The 25527-nt window shown below is 34.9% G+C and overlaps 1 protein-coding gene across 1 annotated transcript in view; it reads right to left on the bottom strand.

Annotated features, from left to right (window-relative positions):
- ZNF804B (zinc finger protein 804B) overlaps window positions 1-25527 on the bottom strand; it is a 567181-nt gene that overhangs the window by 9066 nt on the left and 532588 nt on the right. Inside the window, exon 3 of the mRNA XM_036911794.2 lies at window positions 929-1059. Within this exon, the coding sequence (XP_036767689.2) occupies window positions 929-1059 (131 nt within the window). The remainder of the gene's footprint in view (window positions 1-928; window positions 1060-25527) is intronic.

Below are 25527 nucleotides of genomic sequence, written 5' to 3'. Positions count from 1 at the left end.
TCATATGTTAAATTATTCTAAGATAGTGGTACAAATACATGAATGTATACAAGCTGAATACTAACTAGGACTTTACTCATAATTGATCCTAAAAAATAGATATTTTACTAGAATAAAATTTGAGATCTAACATTTTATGGTCCTATAATTGAGTCATTCTTTCCAAAGTCTTTCTCATTTAAACAACAGGGGTTTAAAATCTGGCATAGAGCTATAAATTTCACAATTCACCAGGTTGCTGTCAACTACATTAATTAGCTACATTAGTGTTCTACATTATGACTCATATGAACACAAATTACAATCTGCAAATTTAATTGAGTTCCAGGTAACCATCTCCTCAATTTGAAACATTCAGCAGTTCCAAGCTTGTGCAAAACTGCTGTTTTCAGCTACAGGAATGTATTAGTGTAATGCTTGTTATAATTATCAGTTTAAATGGCACTGCGTGGTAAATTTAACTGCATTAATTACATCTTGTTTGGCATCCAGACAATGATAGTGTCATTTATTCTAGCTTCAGGTGTGTACAGGGGACTATAGAAAAAACCGAATTCCTCTCAGAAAAGATGAATTCTTATTTATGGTTTTAAAATTATTATTATAAAACTTAACAATAATTACTAAAAAGTTATACAGGTCCATTTAAATCAGCTTTAAGGAATAAATGTTATTTATTCTACCTAATAGTATATTAGAATCATTCTTATTTCATTAAAGAGCACATTAAAGTAACAATGTTGGGAAGGAAAAAAAATCAGATGCCAAAGTAATTTAAGAACCTTTAACTATTAGAAACATTTGCCCTCAGATATCTGTTGGCTAGTTATAATTTGTTTACACTGTTAAAGTGAACAAAGTAAGCTTATGGATGAAATTTCCAGAGGCTGACAAGTTTTGAACCCTGCAGAACACCTCTAATTCTTACCATTCAGACTGTTGCCTTAACTCAGCCAGTTGGTGCAGTCGTTTAAGAGCTTTTTCTTGTTTCTTCTCATCTTTCCATGACTTGGAAGCTACATTCCGAGCAAATTCCCGTTGCTTTAATTCTTTCAGTCTCTGTGGACAAAGAAGAAAAACAGAAAGGATACTATAAATAAGTAACATATTCTTTTCCATCCACAAGGCTCCTTGTTCCTTTGTTGGGTGCAGAGGTGACTTTCTGGATATGGAAAGTAAAAGCACCTGCTCCAATGATATTATTCTCTGCTCCAGGATAAATTTAGTCATCAGCTGGGTAATTCATCAAAGTTGTCATAATCACTACAGAAATGCACTGCAAAGTTGGCCCCCCACCGTCCTTGTGGGGACCACCCTAACTTCCTAACTGCTATCATCTGCGTGCCTATGAAAGTAGTAACGATGTGCAGTATGTGAATGGGTACACAGCGTGAAGACGTTATAGGATGTGCTCTACCCACTGCTTTACTTTTTTCACTTCTAAAACACACTTATTCATGAAAATTGATATTATTAAATACACTGGGTGAAATGAGCTTACTTCACTAAACAGCATCTGTTATTGTGGAAGATTTAGTTCAAAGCTCCAAATGTGATTCTTCACTTACTTTTTTCTGGTGGATATATTCATCCAATGCAGATTTGTATATTGTATCAGGCAGGACAATAATGGGTCAGGGATTTAAAGTCAGGACAAAGGTTTGGCCTTGCTTGATTTAAATTAACCTACCACTTCTTCCAGTTAATCTTTTCTCTAAAACAATTGGCTTACATGCACATTGGATGCTACCCAATTACCTGTTTAGATTTCTACTTCAGAATCTGCCACTAAGTACACCTAATAATATTGAACAAACTAAAAAATGGCTACAATCCAATGAGCATCTTAAAGTTTGGGGCTTAATCCTGAGTTGAGAGTGTATTTGAAGATTAGCTTCTCTTAACACATACAAACTGGTTTTAAACTGCTTGAAATCTATATCCATTTAATTTGTTTTCATTTCCAAAATCAAGTACTGAAAATATTTCCCAGACCTGGCAAAAACCATACAGCTATCAAGTGAGGTAACAGCACTATAATAGACTATTTCCCACCCATAGAGCAAGGGCCAAGACCTTTCATGATCATTGGCTTCATTCTTGAAAGGAAACATGCTCATGAGAGGTGGTGGCCAGACAACTGCACCTGGGCTAAGTATCTGATGAAGAAGGCAGACCATCCTCTCAAAGAGAGAATATTCTGAGCATTAAGAACAAGAGTTTTGCAGATCTAGAAACAGCTACAGGGAGAAGAGTGGAGTCGATCAGAACTCAATTTTTGACAAACACTTCAAAGCCTTTTAAAAAATTGTGAATTTCAAGAAATAAAGTTATGGGCCCTGTGTTAACAGAAAAAAAAGGATCAACAGTCCTCTAGGGCTGATAAACAGCAGAGGCTCTAAGCCTTAAAGGATAGCCTTGGTCACAAAGCAGAGAGGCTTATAAAATCTCCATTTCTATGTGTCTTCCTACTTATACTTACTCAACCCCTATACATAATAATCTAGTTCTTGTGAACAGATACTTTTATAAGATAGTGTTGAGTTTCTTAACAGAGGTGGAAACAAGATGCTTTGGAAGCATATGGGAAAAGTTAAGAAAGGCAGGCAGATGGGAGTGGTCTGTGATGAGGAAGTCAGCAAAGTTAAAATGCTTTTGAGGAACACAGAGAACTGGAAGAAAAGAGTTTGTTTACAGACTCTAGCCACATATTTGGCTTAGTCAATGCTGAGTGCTCAAGACAGCACAGAGAAAAATCTCCAGTGATCTATGGCGGTATCTCCACAAGTTTTCAACAGACTAGCAGTGCAGGTGTGTGAGGGAACTACTCTAACTCAAGAAAAGAGCCACTTGAAAGTATCAAAGGCAACCATGCCTAGCATTCGTACAGGATCCAGAATAGTGTCTATTCTCACCAGCAAAACTGGAAAATGTCATTGGACATTTGGTATGGAATTCAGGGAGGTCTCCCTTCCTTAAAGAATAATTAGCTATACTATTATTAATGCTACTTTGGATTTACCTAACAAATCATGAAAATAAGAAATAAAAGGATACACATGATTCCAAGTAACTGCATTTCAGAACCAAATTCAAGAATATTTATAGAAATACAAAAATATTCAGCAAAAACAAGTAAGAATCAGTGATATCTAATATCTAATGAAAGGGTATCAGACATACAGAGCCAGGAAAACACAGCTAAAAATAAAGAAAATAATCAACCAATCCAAACCAATACAGAACTGACATAGATGCTAGAATTAGCACACATGTGCATTAAGAGAGTTCTAATTGTATCCCATATGTTCAAAAAGTAAAGAATAGGTGGTGATCTACTGGACAGATGCATACTTAGAGCTTCTGAAGAAGGGGGAGGGAATATTTGTTAATATAATGTGTGAAAAATCTCCAAATTTCCTGAAAACTATAAACCTACATGCCCCTCGAATACCTGAAGTAAAGAAAACTATACCAAAGCTCTTCATAATAAAAATTTTCAAAATCAGGAAAAAAGTGAAATTTTTAACAGCATCCAGAGAGAAGTGACATATTTTTGTACAGAAGAATAAATAATAGAATGGTAGAAGAATTCTCACCAGAAACAATACAAGTGACAATACAGTGGAACAACATCTTTAAATTCCTGAGAGAAAATGAAAAACTTGTTAAAATAAAATGTTATACCTAGTGAAAATACCTTTTTAAAAAGTTGGTGAAATAAAGAGATGTGAAAATCTGAAATAATTTAACAGCAGCATGCCCACATAATAAGGAATGTTAAAGAATATCATTGGGTAAAAAAAATAATATTAGATAGAAATATGTGTCTACACAAAAAAATGATCACCAGAGATGATAACTACAGGGTAAATAAGACATATTTCTTATTATTTAAATCTATTTAGACTGTTTTTTAAAAAACCAGAAACTATGTTTTTTGACTTTTATAACAAATTTATAAATAAAATGTTTGACGACAGTATAAAGCCTAGGGAGGAGAAATGACAAATAGAATATTTTATGCTATACAGGCACACCTCATTTTATTGGGTTTCACTTTATTGCACTTTGCAGATATTGCACTTTGTATAAATTGAAGGTTTGTGGCAAACCTGAATTAAGCATCCCTATCAGTGCCATATTTCCAACAGCATTTGCTCACTTTGTATCTCTGTATCACATTTTAGTAGTTCTCATATTTCAAATTTTTCGATTATCATTATATTTGTTCTGGTGATCTACAGTCACTGACCACGGTAACCACAACTCACTGAAAATTTAGATGATGGTTAGCATTTTTTAGCAGTAAAGTATTTTTAGTTAACTTACATACATTGGGTTTTTTTATATGCAATGCAACTGCACACTTAATGGACTATAGTACAGTATAAATATAACTTTTATACATACTGGGAAACCAAAAAAATCATTTGAGTTTTCATTTTATTGTAATAGTCTGGAACTGAACCTGCAATATCTACAAACTATGCCTATCCAGGAAATGGTGTGTAACAATTGGAGGTAGACTGTATAGTTTAAAAGTATACTATATACACTACAGCAAACATGAAGACAATAAAACAAAGTGTTTTAGCCAATAGGACAATAAAGAATATAAATGGAAATCACTAAATTCATTAAATACAAAAGAAGGCAGAAAAAAGTGAAAACGCACATATAATAGGTGGGACAATTACAAAACAAAGTGCACAATAACAACTAAAATGTATAAACATATCACTAATCAAATGTAAATGTTCTGAGCAGTAGAATTCCGAGTAGAGTGTGTCCATTTGGATAAAAAAGCAAGTTCCAACTATATGTTGACTCCAAATACAAACTTTAAAATAAAGACACATTTGGGTTAAAAGAATAGGATGAAAAGGATACACCATGTCAACACCAGTCAAAAGCAAACTATAAACAGGAGATTTTAGAGCAAAGATGTATTACTAGGAATAAAGAAAGTTATTTCATAATGATAATGGAGTAAATTAATCAAGCTAACAAAATAAGCCTCAATGTTTATGTACCTAATAATAGCACTTCAAAATACACAAAGCAAAAATGGAAAAAACTGCAAGGAGAAAAAGTTAAATCCATAATTTTCTAGGAGTTTTCAATGCTCCTCCATCAAACAACAAAATGTTAATAGCAAATATACTTCTGGATAAGGTTACACTTAGGTGATCATGCCTATTATAAAAGACCCAACAGTTGATTTGACTAATGGAAAAAGGACTCTTTGAAACTGGAGAGAGAAGGAAAACTTCCAACAATCCAGAGGTCAGATTTTACCAACTTCATATTTTAGCTTGGGTTTTCCTGATTTTCTTCTCTTCCTGTCCTCTTCTGATAAAAATACATTTATTTAAACAATGGCATCAACTATAATTGTCAGTAATCTTTTCCAGTTTAAATAAAAATAAACCAGTCGAAAAAAAAATAAAAGTTCTTTGAGGATACATAGTACATGAGCTCTTATAGAGAACAGTTAAAAAAACATATTTCAGAAATAAAATGCTACCTCACACATTTACAAAGACCTATGGAAAACTCAATAATCGATTGCTTTTCAGCAGGGTCTCAGGGTAAACAGGTTAGGCAAGTGAGAGGTTGAACTTCACTGGGATGGGCAGTTGAAGAAAAACAAAGAACAGTAATAAATATAGGGTGGAAATTAAGTGACTGTTTCCAGAGGTGTTTAGGTAGTAGACAACATAGTAAAGAGGTTAAGAGAAGGATTCTGAAATCAGACAAATTTGAGTTTGTATCTTGTCTCTGTCACTCACTAACTTTGAGACTCACGTAAAGTTACTCAATATTTCCTAGTTTCAGTTTACACATTTGTAACTTGGTAGACTATCAGTATTTATCAAGTACAGTTCTTGGAATTATTGGAGCTGAGAAAAGTAAAACACTGAGCACATAATCAGATATACAGCAATTGCTCAATCAGGGTGAACTACTACCACTTTTAGAGGTAACGTATGGTCAGATTTTATGGAACTTTGGGAAGCAGGATGAATAAGAAACACTTGGGCAATAGGGAGCCATTAAGAACAATTGATTCATATTCTTACTGAAAATAGAGTGAGTAGTTTTCATCTGGATAGTTTTACAAAACTGGTAGGTATTGTATGTTCTAAAGAAGAAAAAAGGAATCATTCTGGGTACATTCATCATCCTTGTCTTGAATAATTTATAATGTTTAATCAAAACAATTCTAATTTCTATAAATCTAAGATCATATGTTACTACTGAAGAAAATTATAAATTTTGGGTTATAGCATGATTTATTGTCCGACATTTCTTTGATACATCTCACTTGAAGTTTGCCCTTGGGTATTAAAATCCTAAATGGACCTTATTCAGGAAAGAGGGTAGAAGAGTGGACATCTAATATTTCCTTGAGGGAAATAGGGACATCTGATTCATGTCTTTGTATTTTCTAAAGGAATTAAAAGAGAAATTGCAAAGCAGATGGTTGGTCTTCGTGGTCCTGACGGGAGGCCACCTGCAATGGTCTTTGCCCAGATCCAAAATAATGCAATGGCAAAGGTTAAGTTAAAGAAAGAAAAGTAGTCCTCCTATATCCTCTCCGATTTTCACAGTGCATTTCATTTCCTCTCAGCAATAAGTGAAATAAACCTTATGGACATAGATTTGCTAAAATACATTTATGAAATATCTGGAATTTGATTTTCTTCCCAGGTTCATTTTAAAAGCACAAACTAGGCAATCTTTATTTCCCTATTTTTCCACATGCATTATAAATGGAATTCAACTGTGAATAAATAAATGAAGAGGCAAATCGATCAGGTCAGTTAGGCTTTACGTGTTAGGAAGAGCAGTACTCTCAATATCATTGCTTACCAGCCTGAACACTCATGTGAGCATCTGCCCACCTGGTAACCCCTCTCCACTCAACCTCACTGAAGCAGAATGGACATGTGAGACGAATTTACTCAAGTGTATCTATTTTGTCTTCTCTTAAATAGAATAACTCCTTCCATCCCTGCACTTTCATCCGTAGATCTCAGTGTACTTTGTAGGCACTGATGTTTTTCTTTACAGCAGGGTAAAACCCCAATGCAAAAGGTCAAAATTATTAACCTCATTTTAGAGACAAAGAAACAAACATATAAAAGGCTAAATGACATGCCCCATCCCAAAGGAGGGACCAAAAAAAGAGCAGTGACTTGAAAACAAAATGTCTGATCTTTCTAAGAGCAATGAAAAAATCAGAAGAATGTATGTAAAATCCTAGATGCATATAATAGTTTCATTTTGTGAAATCAAAAGTTTATCCAGTTTTGAGATATTATTTTGTGTAAATGTTTTTGTCAAAATGATTTGGAAGACATTCACTGCTCATTAGCAATAATTTAGAATAGGAGAGGGTATAATTAAACAACAATATGATCAATACATAAGAATTAAACTATATAAAAAGTACTTATTATTTCTCAGAAGAATTCCTCACATTGAAATGAAACTTTTCTTATTTTTCTGCTTTCTTTGCATGTCACTATTTTTATGTGATCTAGTAACCATATAAATACAGATACTGATATGAACTAAAATATTTTTATAAGATCTCCCACCTTAGAAGCTACAGTTGGACCTACCAATCAGGATGAGTTTCCTGCTGTGTTCTGAAATGAATGCATCTTAGCATATTTCCTCTGATAGCATTTCCTGCTCCAAGGATCAATAGAGCCACAAACAAGCTAAGAATGGGTGAGAAGAAATGAACCTGGGGTTAATACTCTGCCCTCATCCTTCTCTTCACAATTGCTACGTTCAATGCTTTACAACAGGATCTAGAAGATTCTTCCTATACATGCTGGACTCTGCTGAACTCTAAATCTCATTGCTTGTGGTTAGTCTGCTGTTCTTTGACAATCTAGACATAGGGATTCTTCGTTGGGCTCATTTCTGGACTCTCTAACTGGCTGAGCCCAATGTTCAGGAGAGATATAGCCAGGCCTGAAGACGCCAGTGTTCATGTGCTAGTTTGGGGATGTTTCTAGATTCTAGGACAACCTGAAAATGTGGTGATTGTAAAAGGCATTTCTTTTTCATACCCAGAGGTAGCCTGGGACACCTCTGGCTTAAGGATGGTCCTATACTCAGGGGCTTAAGGTATGTGTCCCAGGCAAGCCACCATACCATCCCCATTCAAGGCCCAGGACTCCCAGAGAAGTCCTCAAAGGGCAAATGGAAAGCTCTAGAGTTCCCATTACTTCCAAGAACCTACCCAGACCCTTCCAACCTCTAGCGGTTATGATCGAGATCTCAGCTGTGATACAAGGCACAGATCTTTATTTGGTTTTAACTGCAAGGTTTATTTATTTTCTGCATGTTGATATACCCAGAGCTAAAATTTGTAGTACCTTTGTAAGAATGTAGGCAAGAATATAATACTATATCAATATCAGTATCTCCAGTGACTTATTATGAAAGAATTAACAGCATTAAAAAGAAAGGGCTTTGGTGCTGAAAGGAATTGCTTTTCAGACTGGTTGAGCAGTAGAAGTCCAGAGCTTTCAATCTCCACCCTCCTCTATGTTCACAGTGTGATAAGAACACAACTTCCACAATCGAATGATACTGGTTTCCATGAAGTACCTGCATAGAGTATGTTCAGGTTGGGAGAATTCCAGCATTTGTGGAATAGTCAAATGTAAATTCATTAATTAAAGATTATGACTTGAGTAAATATTTGATTAGATTAATAGTTAATAGAGCTCAGAAAAATTAATTTTGTATTCCATCATTGTCTAGACTATGGACAATTAAGTTCAATGTGAGAAACTTAAGAAAAATTCTAAACCAGGAAAATCCAGACACTTTTCCTCATTCAACAGGGTTTCAAAATTATCACTATTTCCTTAGAGAAAAAGTAGAGTGTAAGAATGTTTCACACATTCTTTAAAATCTAGTATGTAAATTACTTTAAAAAATTATTTTGAGAAGTGCCCTTCATGACCAAAAATGTCCAAGTAAATGTCAAAAATCTCTGTCTTTTAGAAATACTTCTAAGTTATAAAATTTGAGTTAAAATGGGTATCAAAAAGAACCACTGAAGATATTTTTCTGTGTGAGGTTCATCTCTATGTCTAGTGCTCTGAGTCACATGTGAATGAGACCTAGGCCTTAAGGGAATCCTTTGTTAGTAATTTTAACCATCAAGAGAATTAATCACAGTCTTTGTGTGAAGTGGATGTCTTTGCACTAGGCCTTACGAGTCTAACACAGAAATCTCGGGAATCTCATGGCAAATTCCTGCGCTCCTGGAAGACTGTGTGGTCGCTGTCGTGAGGCCATCTTGGGCAGGTTCCTGATCTGCAGCATTGATTCCCTGCTGTGGGACTCCTCCTGGGGCACTTCCTACCCATTCCATTCCTAAGGGAAACTTGACTTACTGCATTCTGACCCAGCTATCCAGCTGTTTCTTTAAGAGCAATTTCTTGTATTTCAGAAGCTTGTGCAACCTAACATTATATTGATTCTTAAAAGCTCTTTCAATTTCCACTTCATCCTCCCACTCTTTTATACCCTAGTTTCGGGTTAGCGATGCCTACTGAGAATGTTGCATTCAGAAGTATTTAATCTGAACATATCTGCACACTAACACTGTTTTAGTATAGGGAAAGTATTTTTGAGATTTTCTCAACTTCCTACCTAAATGTTGTTCTGAAATAGAACTGTCTTTGAGAGGAAGACATTAAATAGAGACAGGAACAGAAATGAGACATTAATGAAATTAAACTCTGGTGTAAAATTGAATTTTGGGATCATTTTACTCCCAAGAAATAAAAAGGGATTATATTTTAAAGCTAAACATATCAGTTAATATTGAATTGAGCTACTTGTATCAGAAACTCAGCTGCAATGGCTTAATCAAATGAAGTTCATTTTACTCTTAACCAAGAATCTATATTCAAGCATACCACCTTCTTAAGGAAATCCAGAGCCCAATCTTCTCTCAGCTTTCAGTGTCCTCCAACTTAGACCTGTAGCTTTATCATCCTGGTTGTAAAACTTTAAGAAATGGCAGGTAGCAAAATGGCATTCCAGGAAGGAAGAAAGGAGAGCAGACCTAAGGGCAAAAGCTGATTCTGTATTTTTTTTCAACCTTAAAAGCCACAGCCTTTTGGAAGCTGCTCTAGGTAGACTTCACTTGCATATCATTTGCTAAAGGGAAGTCATATGCTATTGACATAAAAGTAAGGAGGTTAGTAACTGCTGACTTTTAGCTAGGCATATGGCCACCCCTCAAAGAAATTAGAGAGAGGGTGGAATGGACTGTTGAGCAGGTAACCAGCAATGTCTGCTTACTGAAGTTGCTTCATGTTGCCAAAAAGGGACGGCTGCAATTCGTGTTCAGCCAACTGCACTGCTTCTTTCAGATACAAAATTCCTCTGTACAAGCTCTAAGCTAACTGGGCTACAAAACAGAAAGTGAAGTTTCCAGATCATCTTACTCTACATCCTCATAAAGCCCTTAATTAAAAATTACTAATTCTCTTAAAAGATTTTGAATTGATTGTCTACTTAGGTATATTGTAGTAGAAGTAGAGGTCGGGAAACCAAAGCCCATAGGTCAGTTTTGGCCTTCAGCCTGTTTTTATAAATAAAGTTTATTGGAACACAGTTATGTACATTTATTTACATCTCCTCTCTGGCTACTTTCAGGCTAAAATGACAGTTAAATCCTTGCAACAGAGACCATATGACTCCTAAAGTAAAATACGGGAGTTTTTTAGTTTAGTTTTTAGCTTACAATCTCACCCTTTCCAGAAAGTTTGCTAACCCCAATGAGAGAAACAGCCCTGTTCTTGTTAGTTTAGGATGAGGGAGGGAGGTAGTTCCAAATTAACACACCACAGTGGATAATCTCGCAGAGAGAAGTAGCCAGATCAAGGGAAAAAGTAAAAAAAGCAGAGAGTGGTGGGAGAAAGACATAATGGTATTTGGAGGAAAATGCCAGGCTTATTTAATTGATAGTAGTAAATCTGAGACTCCAAAACAGAACTACCAGTGCTTACAAGGTAACATTTAATATTCCCGTGAAGATGTTGACCTATCTTACTTTAACATTCCCAACTTCCTGTGGAAATTCTGAGTGGATCAAGCCTGACTTTGTTAACAGATCAAGCCCCGAGTGCTTTCACTAAACAGAATCCCATAGAGCTATTAAACGCACAACTAATTTCTGAACTCAACAGATTAATTCATTTCTTATTGCAAGTGTTGCACTGGTTTTGCTCACAGAAAACATTTGTGGAGATTTGTGGTCTTTTCTATGTTTTGCCTGTCCTTGCATGGAGGTATCTCTGAGCAAAGAAATAAGGAAAATATAGGTAAGGGTGTCTGAATGGTCCTAGAATAAGGAGTGCTGCATTTGAGGTATACTGAAAGGACTCACTGGTTTAGGGTGTTTTGTTTTTGTTTTTTCCAAGTGAGACTTATGAGTAGTCTCAAATATCTTTATTCTGCCTTTGATTTTCAAAGTATAATTCCATTTATTAAGTGTGTGTTAAATGCTCACTGCTAATTGCAAGAGCCTGGGAAACTGAAGTTTCAGTTGAGAAAAAAATGGATTTTAGGGAAGGCTGTGCCAAAATCTACCCTAATTTGACTCTTGATTTCTTTATCTCCTTAAATAAATTGCATTTTATTTATTGTTGAAGAATTCATTTTCAAATTTTTCATTTCCTAGACTATAAAAATAAATTTTTCTATAGGCTCACTTTAGTTATTTTGTCAATGATTAGTGCCTCTTTGACAAACAAGTATTGCACTGGAAATGTATCATTTTAAAATTAAAATTATTTGAACAAAACTTTATTAATACCCATTGCTGTTACTATTCAAAAATATCATTTCACGCTTTTTTCTTTCAGTGGTTGAAAAAGCATCTTGGAAAAATATTCCAAGTGAGTATGTTATCACTAAGATCAAATTTCTACTTTAATTTGTAGTGGCAAGATACTTCATAAATCTTAAAATTCCTAAATACTGAAAGAGTTGCATTATTTCAAAATTAGCCTCTCTCAGATTATTCAGTAAAATATGGCATTTAAGCAGAATATAAACATATTTATGCATTTATAACATTTGTATAAAATTTGCCCAGTGTTTGACATACAATTTGATGAATGATATTTACTATTCTTAAAATATTATTAAAACAAAGGCTATTTTTACTTATGTCTATAGTTTTTTAACATATTATTCATTGTGTGTTTCATATCTTCAAATATATTTATTACATAAAACTTTTACTTTGAAATGCAGAAATACCAAGAAAGGTTGCTTAGATTTACTTTGACTTTTAAAAATAAATCTCATTTAGAAAGAAATATAACCATCAAGAGTCTCATGTTTTTCACTTATTAAACTAACAAAGTCATAATGTTTTATAATACCAAGTAGCATCAGGCATATGAAGAAACAAGTACATTCATTCACTCTTGGTGTGAATATAAACAGATGCAACCCCTTCAGAGGGCAATTTGGCAACATAAATTACATTTCTACATGTACCATTGCCCTGATTTGGCAATTCTACTTCTAGAAGTGCATCTCTCAGATATAATTACACAACTGACAAAGGCTGTTCCTTGTAATAGTGATGGAATTAAGTGTAGGTGGGAATAAAAGCTTCTAATTCCTGGGTCCCTGTTCTTAAGAACTATCCAAATTGCCTGTGATGGCTTCTTTTTTGGGAATGATACACAAGTTATAACATGTCTACAAGCTGTATTATTTTGTATTCCTTTGTATGTAAGTCTCTTCTTTGCCTTTGGTTCTGGAAGTAGCCAAAGTAAAATAAAAAGAGAGAAAGTCTACCACATTACTTTTGCTGTTTTTTTGTGGCCTTAAGAAATATTTGAATATAGAGAAAAAAATCGTTAAACTTGGTACCTAGAAAATCAGAGGCCTCAAAATGTTACCTTCTCAAGGCCAGTCACATAATACCTCAGCTTTTAACACTTCTAGAAAAAGATGAAATGAAGTAAAATAATAGTGCATCAGTTGGAATGAGGGTGTTTCAAGCAATTAAAAATTAAACTTCACAAATTGTGAGTCAAAGTAAAGTGGAAATTAGATTTGCAGAAGTTGGGTGGAGTAAGAGCACAGCAAGATACAGGCAAGGCAAAGGCAGGGTCCTTGGCCTTGGAGAAAATATCACAGGGTCTTTCCTGTTCCTTCCCTATGAAGTATTCAACTTGTTACATTAAAATCTCCAAAAAAAAATCATGAAGACCCAACTATAATGGAATAAAATATTTAATGTGATTATGCAATTAACTAAAATTTGAAATTCAAATTAAAACTATCCACTTCGACATCTGAATTGGTTGTTGATTGCTGACAAATTATACCTGGAGATAAAATCTGTTTTCAGCTATTAACAGCTATTTCGTGGTGCTCTTTATTTACCACTGTTTCATTTAGCCTATTTTAATCAAATTACCTAAAAATTATTTCATTTAGCCTATTTTTAATCAAATTGCCTAAAACTTATTAATTATGGTAATTCAAAATTTGGACAAAAATGATTAAATCTATTAGAAGTGGTAACATCAAAAGGTCATACATTTTAATTTTCTTACAAAGTGTTAGAATAAACGTGGAGATCATAAATAAGCACACATCTTTAAGGTATAAGTAAATAGGTATGAAACTGTGAATTAATAACTTTTATATGAATCTTTAAATAAATATAAGTGGACTGAAAAATATCTCCCTTGAAAAATTAATACCAGAAATAAGAAAAAAATATGACAAGTGCATTAATTCCTTTAATCTTCACAACAGATCTATGATATAAATGCTGTTATTATCATTCCCATTTTTTTTTACAGATGAGGTGAAGACAGCAGGGACAGAACCTGGCAGCCTGACCAACATAGAGTGTGGCTCTAACCAACCATAATATCTGTCTCTAATGCAAATCTGTCCCTTACTGAAGTTAGGTTCCTATTCTTCCGTAGAGACTGAGAGATAGGAGCTTTCTGTCCTCCAACGAGTACATTTCAAAGGTATGACTCCCATGTCTTGAGAAAAACACTTCTGGATTGTAGAAGATTTACATCTCAAACTGGCAGAGAAAGAATTTACAGTGTCAAATTTTCTAAAGTAAATACTCTAAGAAAAGGGAGGTCAGGGGCCTCTAGTCAGGAAGAGACCTATCTATAGTTTAATCAAGCTCAGGGGAACATTTAGGCCATCTTGGTCAGTAGAGTTTGGGAAATGAATCTGCACCAGTAGAAAGAATTAAAAATATTCATTAACCTTATTTATTATTAAAGATTCCTGCCAACATTTGGTGTTTGCACTTTCAATTTTTTTATACCACTTCTTTACAAATATAAAATATGCCATCCAGGCAATTTTATTATTATTATTTCCATTCAATTCTTATCAGAGCTATGAAATAAGTGGAATCAGATGAAAATCTGTCTATAATGACTACAATAAACCAAGCACATACACTGAATAATGAGATTGTTACATGTCAGGCATTATGCTAAACCCTTTACTTAAGTAATCTGGTTTAGTTTTCCCAAAAACCCTCTAAGTACTATTTGTACCCACATCCTACTTTTTTAGGTGAGGAAATTGAAACTAAGAGGTATTGAGTAACTTGTTCAGAATTATACAACTAACAGTCAGTTTTACAGAATTTATTTGAAGTCCAAACTGCCTGACTCCCAGGTCCTAGTTTGCACACTCTATTTTCTCTGATAGATTCATTATGTACTTTCCAATTCATTATTACTCTCCCTTAGAATCATACACACACACACAAAGAACTGTAATACATAACATCATATTCAAATGATAGCTCAAACTGATGTCATGTATTTTTCACATATAGTTATAGGATTTGAAGTGAGAATTAATAGATATATTGACACCTATCATTAACTTAGTGCTTAATTTATGCCAAACACTGTGACAAAATTTGTTAAAGCATTATATTACTTAATTTTTAGAGCAACACTACAAAGTAGATACTATTATTTTCCCCATTTCAGAAAAACTGGCAAGAACTTGCAGGAGATCAAACATCTAATAAATTAAGAGAGGCAAGATTCTAACACATATTTCTTTAACTAATTCTCTTAACCACTATGCATTATTGTCATTCCAAGCCCTGATGATGGAGGAATTTTGTTAGAGAGATAGGATTCTAATATTTCTTGTGGAAGAGTACAAGAGCAAAGCGAGAGGATGGTAAAGTTCTAGATATTTAAGCAACACGGAGGATCTATGTTTCGTGTGATGGCAGGGCATAGAGTTTACACAATGGGTTGGGAGGGGAAATGATGAATCATAAGAATGTGGCTAGGAGACTATTGCACTATCCTGTCAAGATCATCTACTGCACTCCATCTTACTTAACTAATATAAATAATTAGAATCTTGCAGTCATTCATGGATGAACTTGGATAGCCAAGAAATCAGCTAAACAAGGCGGAAAGCTGTCAAAAGTGAGTGGTAAGCTTTGGGTCTATTACTGTTTCTTGTGTATCAGTTGTAATCATTTCAGGAAAAAAAAAAAGTGCAGAAAAATACCCGCCTCTGAAATTCTCTGCTTAAATGCAAGACAATTTTTCTCAACTCCATATCCATCAAGAGCCCTATTTGACTCTTCCTTCTAAATTATAGTCTACAGTTAATAGGTTTTTTGGTCTCCAGTGCTTCCACCCTAACCCAGTCATTATCATATCCTTCCTGGATACCATAATAACTTTCTAGCTGATCACCTGCTAATTTCAACTTCCCTCACATCTACTCACTGTTCACAAAGCCAACAGAATAATAAACTGAAAATACCATTCAGATTAAGCCTTTAACCGGATTAAAATTTACAAGTAATCTGAGACTAAAATTCAAAATCTGTTGAATGGTCTGTGATACTGCGATATTATGTTTCATAATACATTTGGGTCATCTGAACGACCCAACTATACTTCTCATATATATATATATATTTGGTCTTGCTTTGTTCCTGGCTCACAGCTCCCCAAACCCTTGGAATGTCTTGTGTTGAGAAGATAAGGTATCTTTTGTTATGTTAATGAAGTGACTTTTCTACCCCATTTAAGGATGGAGGGTGGTTTCCAGGAGGGCTAACCATGTGATTAAAGAGTTGGATTTTCAGTACCACCCCCACGACCTCCAAGGGAGAGGAAAGAGCTGGAGGTTGAATCAATTGCCAATGGCCTATGATTTAATCAGTCTTGCCTATGTAATGAAGCCTCCATAAAAACACAAAAGGACAGGACTGGGAGATCATCTGGGGTGGTGAACACATGGAGACTGGGAAAAGTGGCATTCCTGAGAGGGCATGGAAGTTCTGCACCCTTTCTCCATACCTTGCCCTATGTATTTTTTCCATCTGGCTGTTCTGAGTTACATCCTTTTATATAAACCATTTTTCTAGTAAGTCAGATGTTTTACTGAGTTCTATGAGCCTCTCTAGAAAATAAATTGACCCTGAGGAAGAGGTGGAGGGAACCCCTGATTTGTAGCCAGTTGGCCAGAAGTATAGGCAGCAATCTAGGAATGAGAATGGCTGTTGGTGTCTGAGGTGGGGGTGGGGGCAGTCTTGTAGGACTGAACCCCTTACCTGTAGAATCTGATGCTATCTCTGGGTAGATACTGTCAGAATGGAGTCAAATTGTAGGACACCTAGGTAGTGTCCAGAGCATTGCTTGTTGGAGGTGTGGGAAAATCTCCCCCAACCCTGCACTGAAATTTGGTCCAAGAACACTAATGCGATTTAGACACACTGTACCTCTCCAGGCTCATTTTCTATTATTTTCCTTACCTTGGTCCCCCATTCTATTGCTCTTCAGCTTAGTGATTTATTTCTATTTCTTAGATACTCCATAATATTTCCCAACTCAGGAACCATACCCTTGCTGGACTAACCTCATTTGTTCTTAGATAGCCAGTATATTCTCATCTTTGAAATCTATGACCTGTCATCAGAGAAGCTTAACCTAACCACTAATTAAAAACAGCTTGCACTTCCTTCCCCTAGTCAGTAGCACATTATGAAAGAGTATTAACTGGTAAAGGGCAAAAGCTGCTGGAGAAGTGTTCCAGATCAAGGAAAGAACATGAACAAAAATCCACACACAAGAGATGTGCACCCGTAAGACTAGAATCTACATTCAAGTAGAGTAGAGATGCAAAGTGCAGAAAGGTAAGAGATGAGATAGGAAAAGTAAGTGGGGATATGCAGGGCTTTTTAAGTAACATAAGGATGTTGGGCTTTAATTTGAACTACAGTTTATTAGAAGGAAGGTAGTGAAATGTTTTAAGCAGAAGAGTGATGTGGCCATAACTACAGCTTAGAAAGATGAAGGGTCCTACTGTGGATAAAGGTGGGGTGGAAAGGAGGTAAGACTGGAGGTAAGGAAACTAACCAAGCAGGAGATGAGGGTAGCTTAAACCTAAATTCAGAGGCAGTTCTGGGGAGGGGTTAGCAGAGGGTAATACTTTAGCAGCAGAATTAACTGTTAGGAAATTATTCATCAATTAGAGATCTATTTGCACTCTTGACACTATTATTACCAAAACAATTCATTTATTTCAGGAAGATGTTTTCCTTTGGTTAAAGCTATTAGTGGTTTAATTAAACAAGTAGTTCTATTCTTATCATTATGAGAAGAAGATGTTGTAAATAGACTGATATCTTGTATTTTTAAGAACTAAAAGGGAGGAAGCAGTGAACCCTCAAACCCTTAGGGAAAATAAAACAAAGCATTATATCAGATGTTGGGGATTCTAGCAACAAGTCAGGTCAGAAGTGTTGAATCCACAATGATTCCCCGAATGAACAAATAACTAAAAAATACTTTTAATGACACAACTGGGTTTTGTTGTTATTGTTGTTTCAAAATGTTTTTTACATTTGTTTTTGAAGGTTTACAAATATGGTATCTCACTGCTTCCAAAAATGTTTTCAATTGTCATGGACAAATAAAACTTAAAGCAGAATGAGAAATCAGAATTCTAGGAAGCAGCAAGAATTCCCATTGTAAAGATCAATGCAGATTTTAGGAGCGATGTCACTGAAGTGGCCACATAGGAAACATTATCCTTAGACCCCTCTACTAAGAAGAACAATTAGATAGCTATCCATGAACAAAAACAGCTCTTGGGGAGCTCTTGAGTCCTTTTAAGAAACTTCAGCAACATGGTAGAACAAAACTTTTGAGAATGTCTGCACAAAAATGGAACAAAGATAACTACATTTTGCTTGCATCATCCCATCTGCCAAGCTGCCACTGCTCAATGCCAAGAGGGAAATCTCCAGCCAGAAAGTTTCACTCACGGGGAAAGGGACAGTGGGATGAGTGAACAGCTTCCCCAGCACAGCACCAGGCCCTATTCCAATTTCACCCCACCAAGACAAAAGGAAGGCAAGAACCAGACAGGAACAAGAAAGAAAACCAGAGGCTATGAATAGCAGGCGCAAAATGAGTGTATATACCAAACACTTTAAGATATTTAGGGAAGAAATTAAGAAGACATAAATAAATGGAAAGATACTATATGTCCATGAATCGTGAGATTAATATCATTAAAATGCTCATAATACCCAAAGCCATCTATAGATTCAATGCAATCTCCATAAAAATTCCAGTGGCATTTTTCATGGAGATAGGAAAAACAATTTCAAAATTCATATAGAACCACAAAGACCCTGAATTGCCAAAATATCCTTGAGAAGGAACAAAGCTGGAAACATCACACTTCTTGATTTCACACTATATTATAATGTATAATATATAAAACAGTATGGGACTGGCATAAAAAACAGTCACCTAGACCACTGGGACAGAATCAGGAATCCAAAAGTACACCCACACAGATGGTGAACCAATATTTGATGAAGGAGCTAAGAATACTAAATGGTGAAAGAATATTCTCCTTGATAAATGGTGTCAGCAAACCAGATATTCACATGCAAAGTAATAAAATTGTACTCCTTACACCACTCAAAAAAATTAACTTGAATGGATTGAGACATAAATGTAAAACCTGAAACCACCACTCCTAGAAGAAAACATAAGGGATCAGGTCTTGGTGATGATTTTTTGAGTATGACACCAAAACACATGCAAAAATCAACAAGTGAACACATCAAACTAAAATGCTTCTGCACAGCAAAAGGAACAGTCAACAAAATGAAAAAGCAACCTATGGAATTGGGGAAAATATTTGCAAACCATATAGTTGGCAAAGAGTTAATATTCAAAATATATAAGAAACACATAAAACTCAATAGCAAGCAAATCAACAATCCATTCAAATAATGGTCAGAGTACTTGAATAGATATTTTTTGAAAGATATGCAAATGGCCAACACATATGAAAAGGTGCTCAACATCACTAATTATCAGGAGTTACAAATCAAAAGTGCTTCATATCTGTATCATACTTCTTACCTGTAAGATATCACTTCATACCTGTAAGAATGACTATTATCAAAAAAGATAACGAGTGCTGGCAAGGATGTGGAGAAGAGGGAACTCGTGTGTATTGTTGGTGTGAATGTGAATTGGTATAGCAACTATGAAAAACAGTATGGAGATTCCTCAAAACTTAAACACAGAAGTGCTATATAATCCAGCATTATCAATTCTTGGTATATACCCAAAGAACTTGCAGTCCTTATCTATGAATGGATAAAGAAAATGTGGTGTATATAGATAACTGATATTATTCAGCTGCATAAAAGAAAGAAATCATTTGCGACAATGTGGATGTACCTTAAGGGCATTATGTTAAGTAAAATAAGTCAGGCAGAGAAAGACAAATGTTGTATGACCCTACTTATATATGGAATCTAAAAATCCTGAAGTTACAGAAACAGAACGGTGGTTGCTGAGGGTGGACAGGTAGATTAGAGAGATGTTGGTTAAAGTGTACAAACTTTCAGTTATAAGATGAAAAAGTTCCAGGGACCTAATGTACATCATGGGGATTATAGTTACTACTACTTTATCACATACTTGAAAGCTGATACTGAGTAGAGCTTTAATGTTCTCACCACAGCAGCAAAAACAAGCTGGTAGTTAGGTGAGGTGAAGGATGTATTAACTAACTTTTTTGTGGTAAATATTTGACAATATGCATGTGTATCAAATTCACATTCTATACCTTAAATTTACACAATGTTATATGTCAAATTTCTCTAAAAAAAGCTGGATAAAAAGATGAATAAAGTTTCAACCTGGAAATAACAACAAAAATGAGGTCTTTATTTAAATTTCGAATGAAAAACCAGATGAAATCTATGAGTAGCAAAAAAAATATGTTCCAGATAAATTGTATGTGGGCTGTCTAACCTGCTAATAGAACATAACATACAACTCCAGGAGCAATGCATGAATTGTTGATCAAATGGATCCTGTTCCCTAAATGTCAATTGTCTCAGTTAAGCTTGTGATAAAAACTAGAAAGCAAACAATTAACTCTGAAGATCTTAAGACAAGAATTTACAATTTTAACAATCTGTAAATAGGTAGATGATAAGCTTTGGAAAACAGAAAGAAGAGCTAAATAGTTTTTACAAAATTTGAGAAATTTGACTATACTGTTATCAAGGTATTGGTGTGTTTTCTGTGAAAATGGACCATAAGGGTATCTAGGTCTAATCCATCATTTTTTTTTTGGTATCATTAATATACAATCACATGAGCAACATTGTGGTTACTAGATACCCCCCATTATCAAGTCCCCACCACATACCCCATTACAGTCACTGTCCATTAGCATAGTAAGATGCTATAGAGTCACTCCTTGTCTTCTCTGTGCTGTACTGCCTTCCCTGTGCCCCCCCACCTTATGTGTGCTAATCGTAATGCCCCTTTTCACCCTTATCCCTCCCTTCCCACCCATCCTCCCCAGTCCCTTTCCCTTTGGTAATTGTTAGTCCATTCTTGGGTTCTGTGAGTCTGCTGCTGTTTTGTTCCTTCAGTTTTTGCTTTGTTGTTATACTCCACAGATGAGTGAAATCATTTGGTACTTGTCTTTCTCCGCCTGCCTTATTTCACTGAGCATAATAACCTCTAACTCCTTCCATGTTGTTGCAAATGGTAGTAATCCATCATTTTCTTAAGTAGTTGTGTGGAATTATCCCAATTCTAAAACAAACCACTTCTTCGAATTTTTTTTAACCTGTTCTAGAGGTGAGAACTCTCACACATAGCATGTAGGAAAGTAAAGTGAACCATTCGCTTTGAAAACAGTTTTGTCAAGTCTTTGAAAAATTAAACATACTTTTACCCTATGATATAGCAATCCCATTCCTAAGTATTTACTCAAAAGAAATAAAAATACATGTGCACAAAATATAATAAAATTTGTGCTAAAAGTTTTAAAGTAGTTTTACCACAACAATTCAAAAGAAGAGTGCTTTCCAAAAAATTCAAACTGCTGTCAACAAGAGAATGTATATACAGATTGCTATATATGCAGACAAGGAAATACTACTCAGTCATACAAAGTATGAACTAATGCCTGAAAAATCATGGACAAAGTCATGCTGAACCAAAACAGCACATACTATATATAAGTTTCCACTTATCAGGGTAGCTGAGATGATGGAAATGTTCTATATCTTAATAGTAGTCCTGATTACAGAGGTATAGGCATTTGTCAAACTCATTAAATATGTACAGTTCACTGTATGGAAATGTTACCTAAAAAAAGAACTAAACAAATAGGGCATGGGCTAGCAGTATTTCAGTATTTCACACTAAAGACATATAAGGGGATTAGAAAATAGTGGTATCTCAGTCTTAGATTTCCTGACTTTGTAACTCTCCTGTTTTATGTAAAATAACAGCCTTACTCTTAGAAAATGCACATTGAAGTATGTAGAGGTAAAGAGGGATGGGGACTCCAACTTATCCTCGAAAGGTTAGAAAAAAATTACTTCTATATTTCTACAGAGACAGTATGATAAAGAGTATAGGGAAAATATAAACAACTGATGAATCTAGGATAATGGGAATTTTTTGTACTATTCTTGTAAATTTGAAATTATATAAAAATGAGAAATATCCCCTACACCCACCAGAAAAAAAAAAAAGAGAGAGAGATAAATGTGCTACTGAAATTTCAAAGTTCTACAGAATATATAAAATATGGCAGAGTTGATTTCAGCCTAACCTCTTTCAGAAACAAAATTTCTCTGCCATGGATACAGCAGAGTTTCAGACAAGCTTCTATGGATCATGCTTAATCATAAGCTTGGGTTTCCAGAACTGATGTATAGGGAGGAGAAAACTTTGTTTTGGAGAATAGCTTTCAAGGGTGATGATTATAACTTAGCATAATTAATATTAACTGATTCTTACCTAATTAGATACCAAGATCAGTTGCCTCTGGGAATGACATAGTCCCTAAAGAAAAAGCATTTCATCAGCACAAGAACACATGTATTTTTAATTTTATTACTCCAGGATAGCATGCGTCCAATTAATTGAACTTAGTAAGAGGCCATTAAAAATGAGTTCTAGAGGAGGGAAATTAAAACCTATTTCTAGTATATGCTATTTGAAGCTGTGACTTGGTTAGTCAGAGCAATTTTACTTTTATTAATTAAGGTGATATAAGATTTAGATTTCATGAAAATATTTAGAACTTAAAAGCTATGTTAAGTGCATACTGCTTGGCTCTTAGCCCAATTCTGTGCACATAGTTATTGGCTACTGCAAAGCAATAAAAGCTGCAAGCCTTCATATTTGACTCTCAATTGTTTTTTTAACCAAGTGAGTTTACAAGTCAGTATTATATAGCTGAGATGGAAACCTATGCTTGAATGGCAGGAGATAAGCTTGGGCCAATAGCTCCTTATGGAGAAAGTTGTGGGCTCTAAAAAGTTAAGAGTGCTGTGCATACCCTAACTAAAAATACACCTTAAATAAGTACACCTTAAAATATCCCTTCTTTATTAGCTCTTTACTCTTACCAAGCAGAAAGCTTCAGAACACTGAAAATTAGATGAAAAGAAAAAGGTCAAGAAAACAACAACATAAATCTAAATAAACTAAGAAAGTTCAGAGTTCTCTTTTATCCTGAATAGTGCAATTTAAAAATACTAATTGATTTAATAAACAAGGAAGTTGAGTGTTCTAAAAAAAAACAATTTTTATAAAGATAAAAAATATTTTTAAACCATGAGACTAATTCAAATTTGCATACTATTTACATAATCTGTATTTTTCATCTCCCAAAATCCAATGAAATGAAAGAAGATATAATTTCATAAAATACTAAGTTACTGGTAAAACTGGAAAACAAATGAAAAAAAATATCATTAAGGGTCTGATTATTTTGACCATTTCAGGAAGATGGGAAACTGAGAGAAACTCCTTAGTAGGAAATAGAAACAAAATATTTGCAGGAAAAGATGACCTTCAAGGTGAGAAAATTTCCAGGCAAAATGCAAAGTCAGAGTCAACAGAAGAGATGTAAGGCAATCCAAAGAGTGCGTCTCTGCAGAATTTCATGTTGAGCAACTGTACTACCCAGCATCTTGTACAGAATGGTGGGCAGCAGTGATATTTGCTCCAACAGCAGGGATGGGAACAGGCATGGAGAATGAGCACAGGTGTAAAAATGAGCCCAGGTAGTTACTTGCTCCTAGGACGAAGGAAGCAGCCCTCACTTTCAAAATAAAAAGTATCAGAATTCTCTATTCAGAATCATAGTACATTTTTTTCTACATAATTACCAGAGGCAGGATAACATACACTGAACTACAATCCTCAGACCAGTCAGCAGGAATTCTCAAATACAAAAGTGACATACTGCTAAGAAGAGTCAAATAGTTGAGGAAAATTAGTACCATGAAACTCTTCACACAGATGAACTGAGGAAACACACTTCTCATGATCAAAATTGGGTACTAAGCTACAAGGGAGCAGGACTATAATTGATCTGAAGAAAAATGATTTTCAATCTCAAATTTGCACTTGGTTAAATTAGAAATTGCATGTGAAAGCAAAATCCAACTGTTTTCAAAAACATTTGGCATAGATCTAAAATAGACTTCTGGCTTCTGTTTAGAATGTAGAAATCTGGCAAGCTTACTTTGCCCACTAACCATAAGAAAGAGCCAGAAAAATCTCAGTTAAGTTAATTTCCTTTAAGTCCATGTTCTAATTAATTCTGTTAGTTGTATCTCTTATTAGTTCTCTACAGTTGCTGTAACAAACCACTACAAACTCCTAATTAATTCTGTTAGTTGTATCTCTTATTAGTTCTCTACAGTTGCTGTAACAAACCACTACAAAGTTGATAGCTTAAAACAATAGAAATTTATTCTCTTGTAATTCTGGCAGCAGAAATCTGTTTCACTGGGCTGAATTCATGGTATCGATAGGGCCAAACTCCCTCTAGAAGGCCTAGGGGAGAATGTGTTCCTTGCCTCTTCCAGTTTCTGGTGGCTGCCAGCATTCCTTAGCTTGTGGCTGCATCACTCCTATCTCACCTCCGTGATGACACAGAAGAAGCTCTTCTTTGTGTCTTCATATCTCCCTTTTATATATGATTGCATTTAGGGCAGTCCTGATAATCCAGGTTAATGTCCCCATCTCAAGATACTTAATCATGTCTACAAATAACTTTTATCCAAATAAGCTAGCAATGACAGGTTACGGGGATTAGGGCTGATGCTTTGGGGAGAACATTATTCAGCCTACTACACTTTTATTTGATTTCTTCCTTGTTTTTTATTGTATTTTTAGGCTCACTTTGAGAGGAAAGTCTATATTTTTGCTGTTGTTTTCTTCTTTATTTTTGTCAACTATTCCTTTTCATCACTTTTTTAAGTTGCCTGTCCCTGGGTTCTCCATCCTAATCAGGTCTCAGGGTAGCAACTGGCTTTTCCCATTATGATGTTTGCAGTATTAGAAGCACATGCACTGTTCCTAGTCATACAAGTAGTCTCCCTGGCTGGTAGCTTTGGTTAAAGAAATAGCCAGTCTGTGGTTTGCTGCTATTAGTTATATTCTTTCAACCCCTTGGTGTTTTTCTTGTGTGAGGAAACCTATCCTAGTGCCATATTTCAAGCAGAGAGCTTAGATGCCATCTGAGAAGGCTGTATTTATTACTCTTTACTTTTATGGAAATAATTTTGCTTGCTTGGAATCCACAACCTAGCAAGACTATGCCATCTTTGTGTTTCTGAGTGATTTCTAGTCTACAGAGATATTTATTCATTAGGAACCCTACAATATCATTTGTTTTTGTTTTGTTTTGTTTTCTGGTTGTTGTCTATATTCATATTGTTCTTGGTTTGCCATGTGTTTGTAGCACAGGGTTAAGTGATAACCTACTTTATCATCTGGGCCAGAAATCCAAGTTGTTATAATTATCCTGTCTTCTTTAATTGCATTAATTGGAACAAAATTGATATTATAAATGTTAGAAATTATCCTAAATGATCCTGGTTGGTATATATCCACA

This window comes from Manis pentadactyla, chromosome 7, assembly GCF_030020395.1.
Source record: "Manis pentadactyla isolate mManPen7 chromosome 7, mManPen7.hap1, whole genome shotgun sequence".
Lineage (NCBI taxonomy): Eukaryota > Metazoa > Chordata > Mammalia > Pholidota > Manidae > Manis > Manis pentadactyla.
This window is presented reverse-complemented; position numbering and strand designations above follow the sequence as displayed.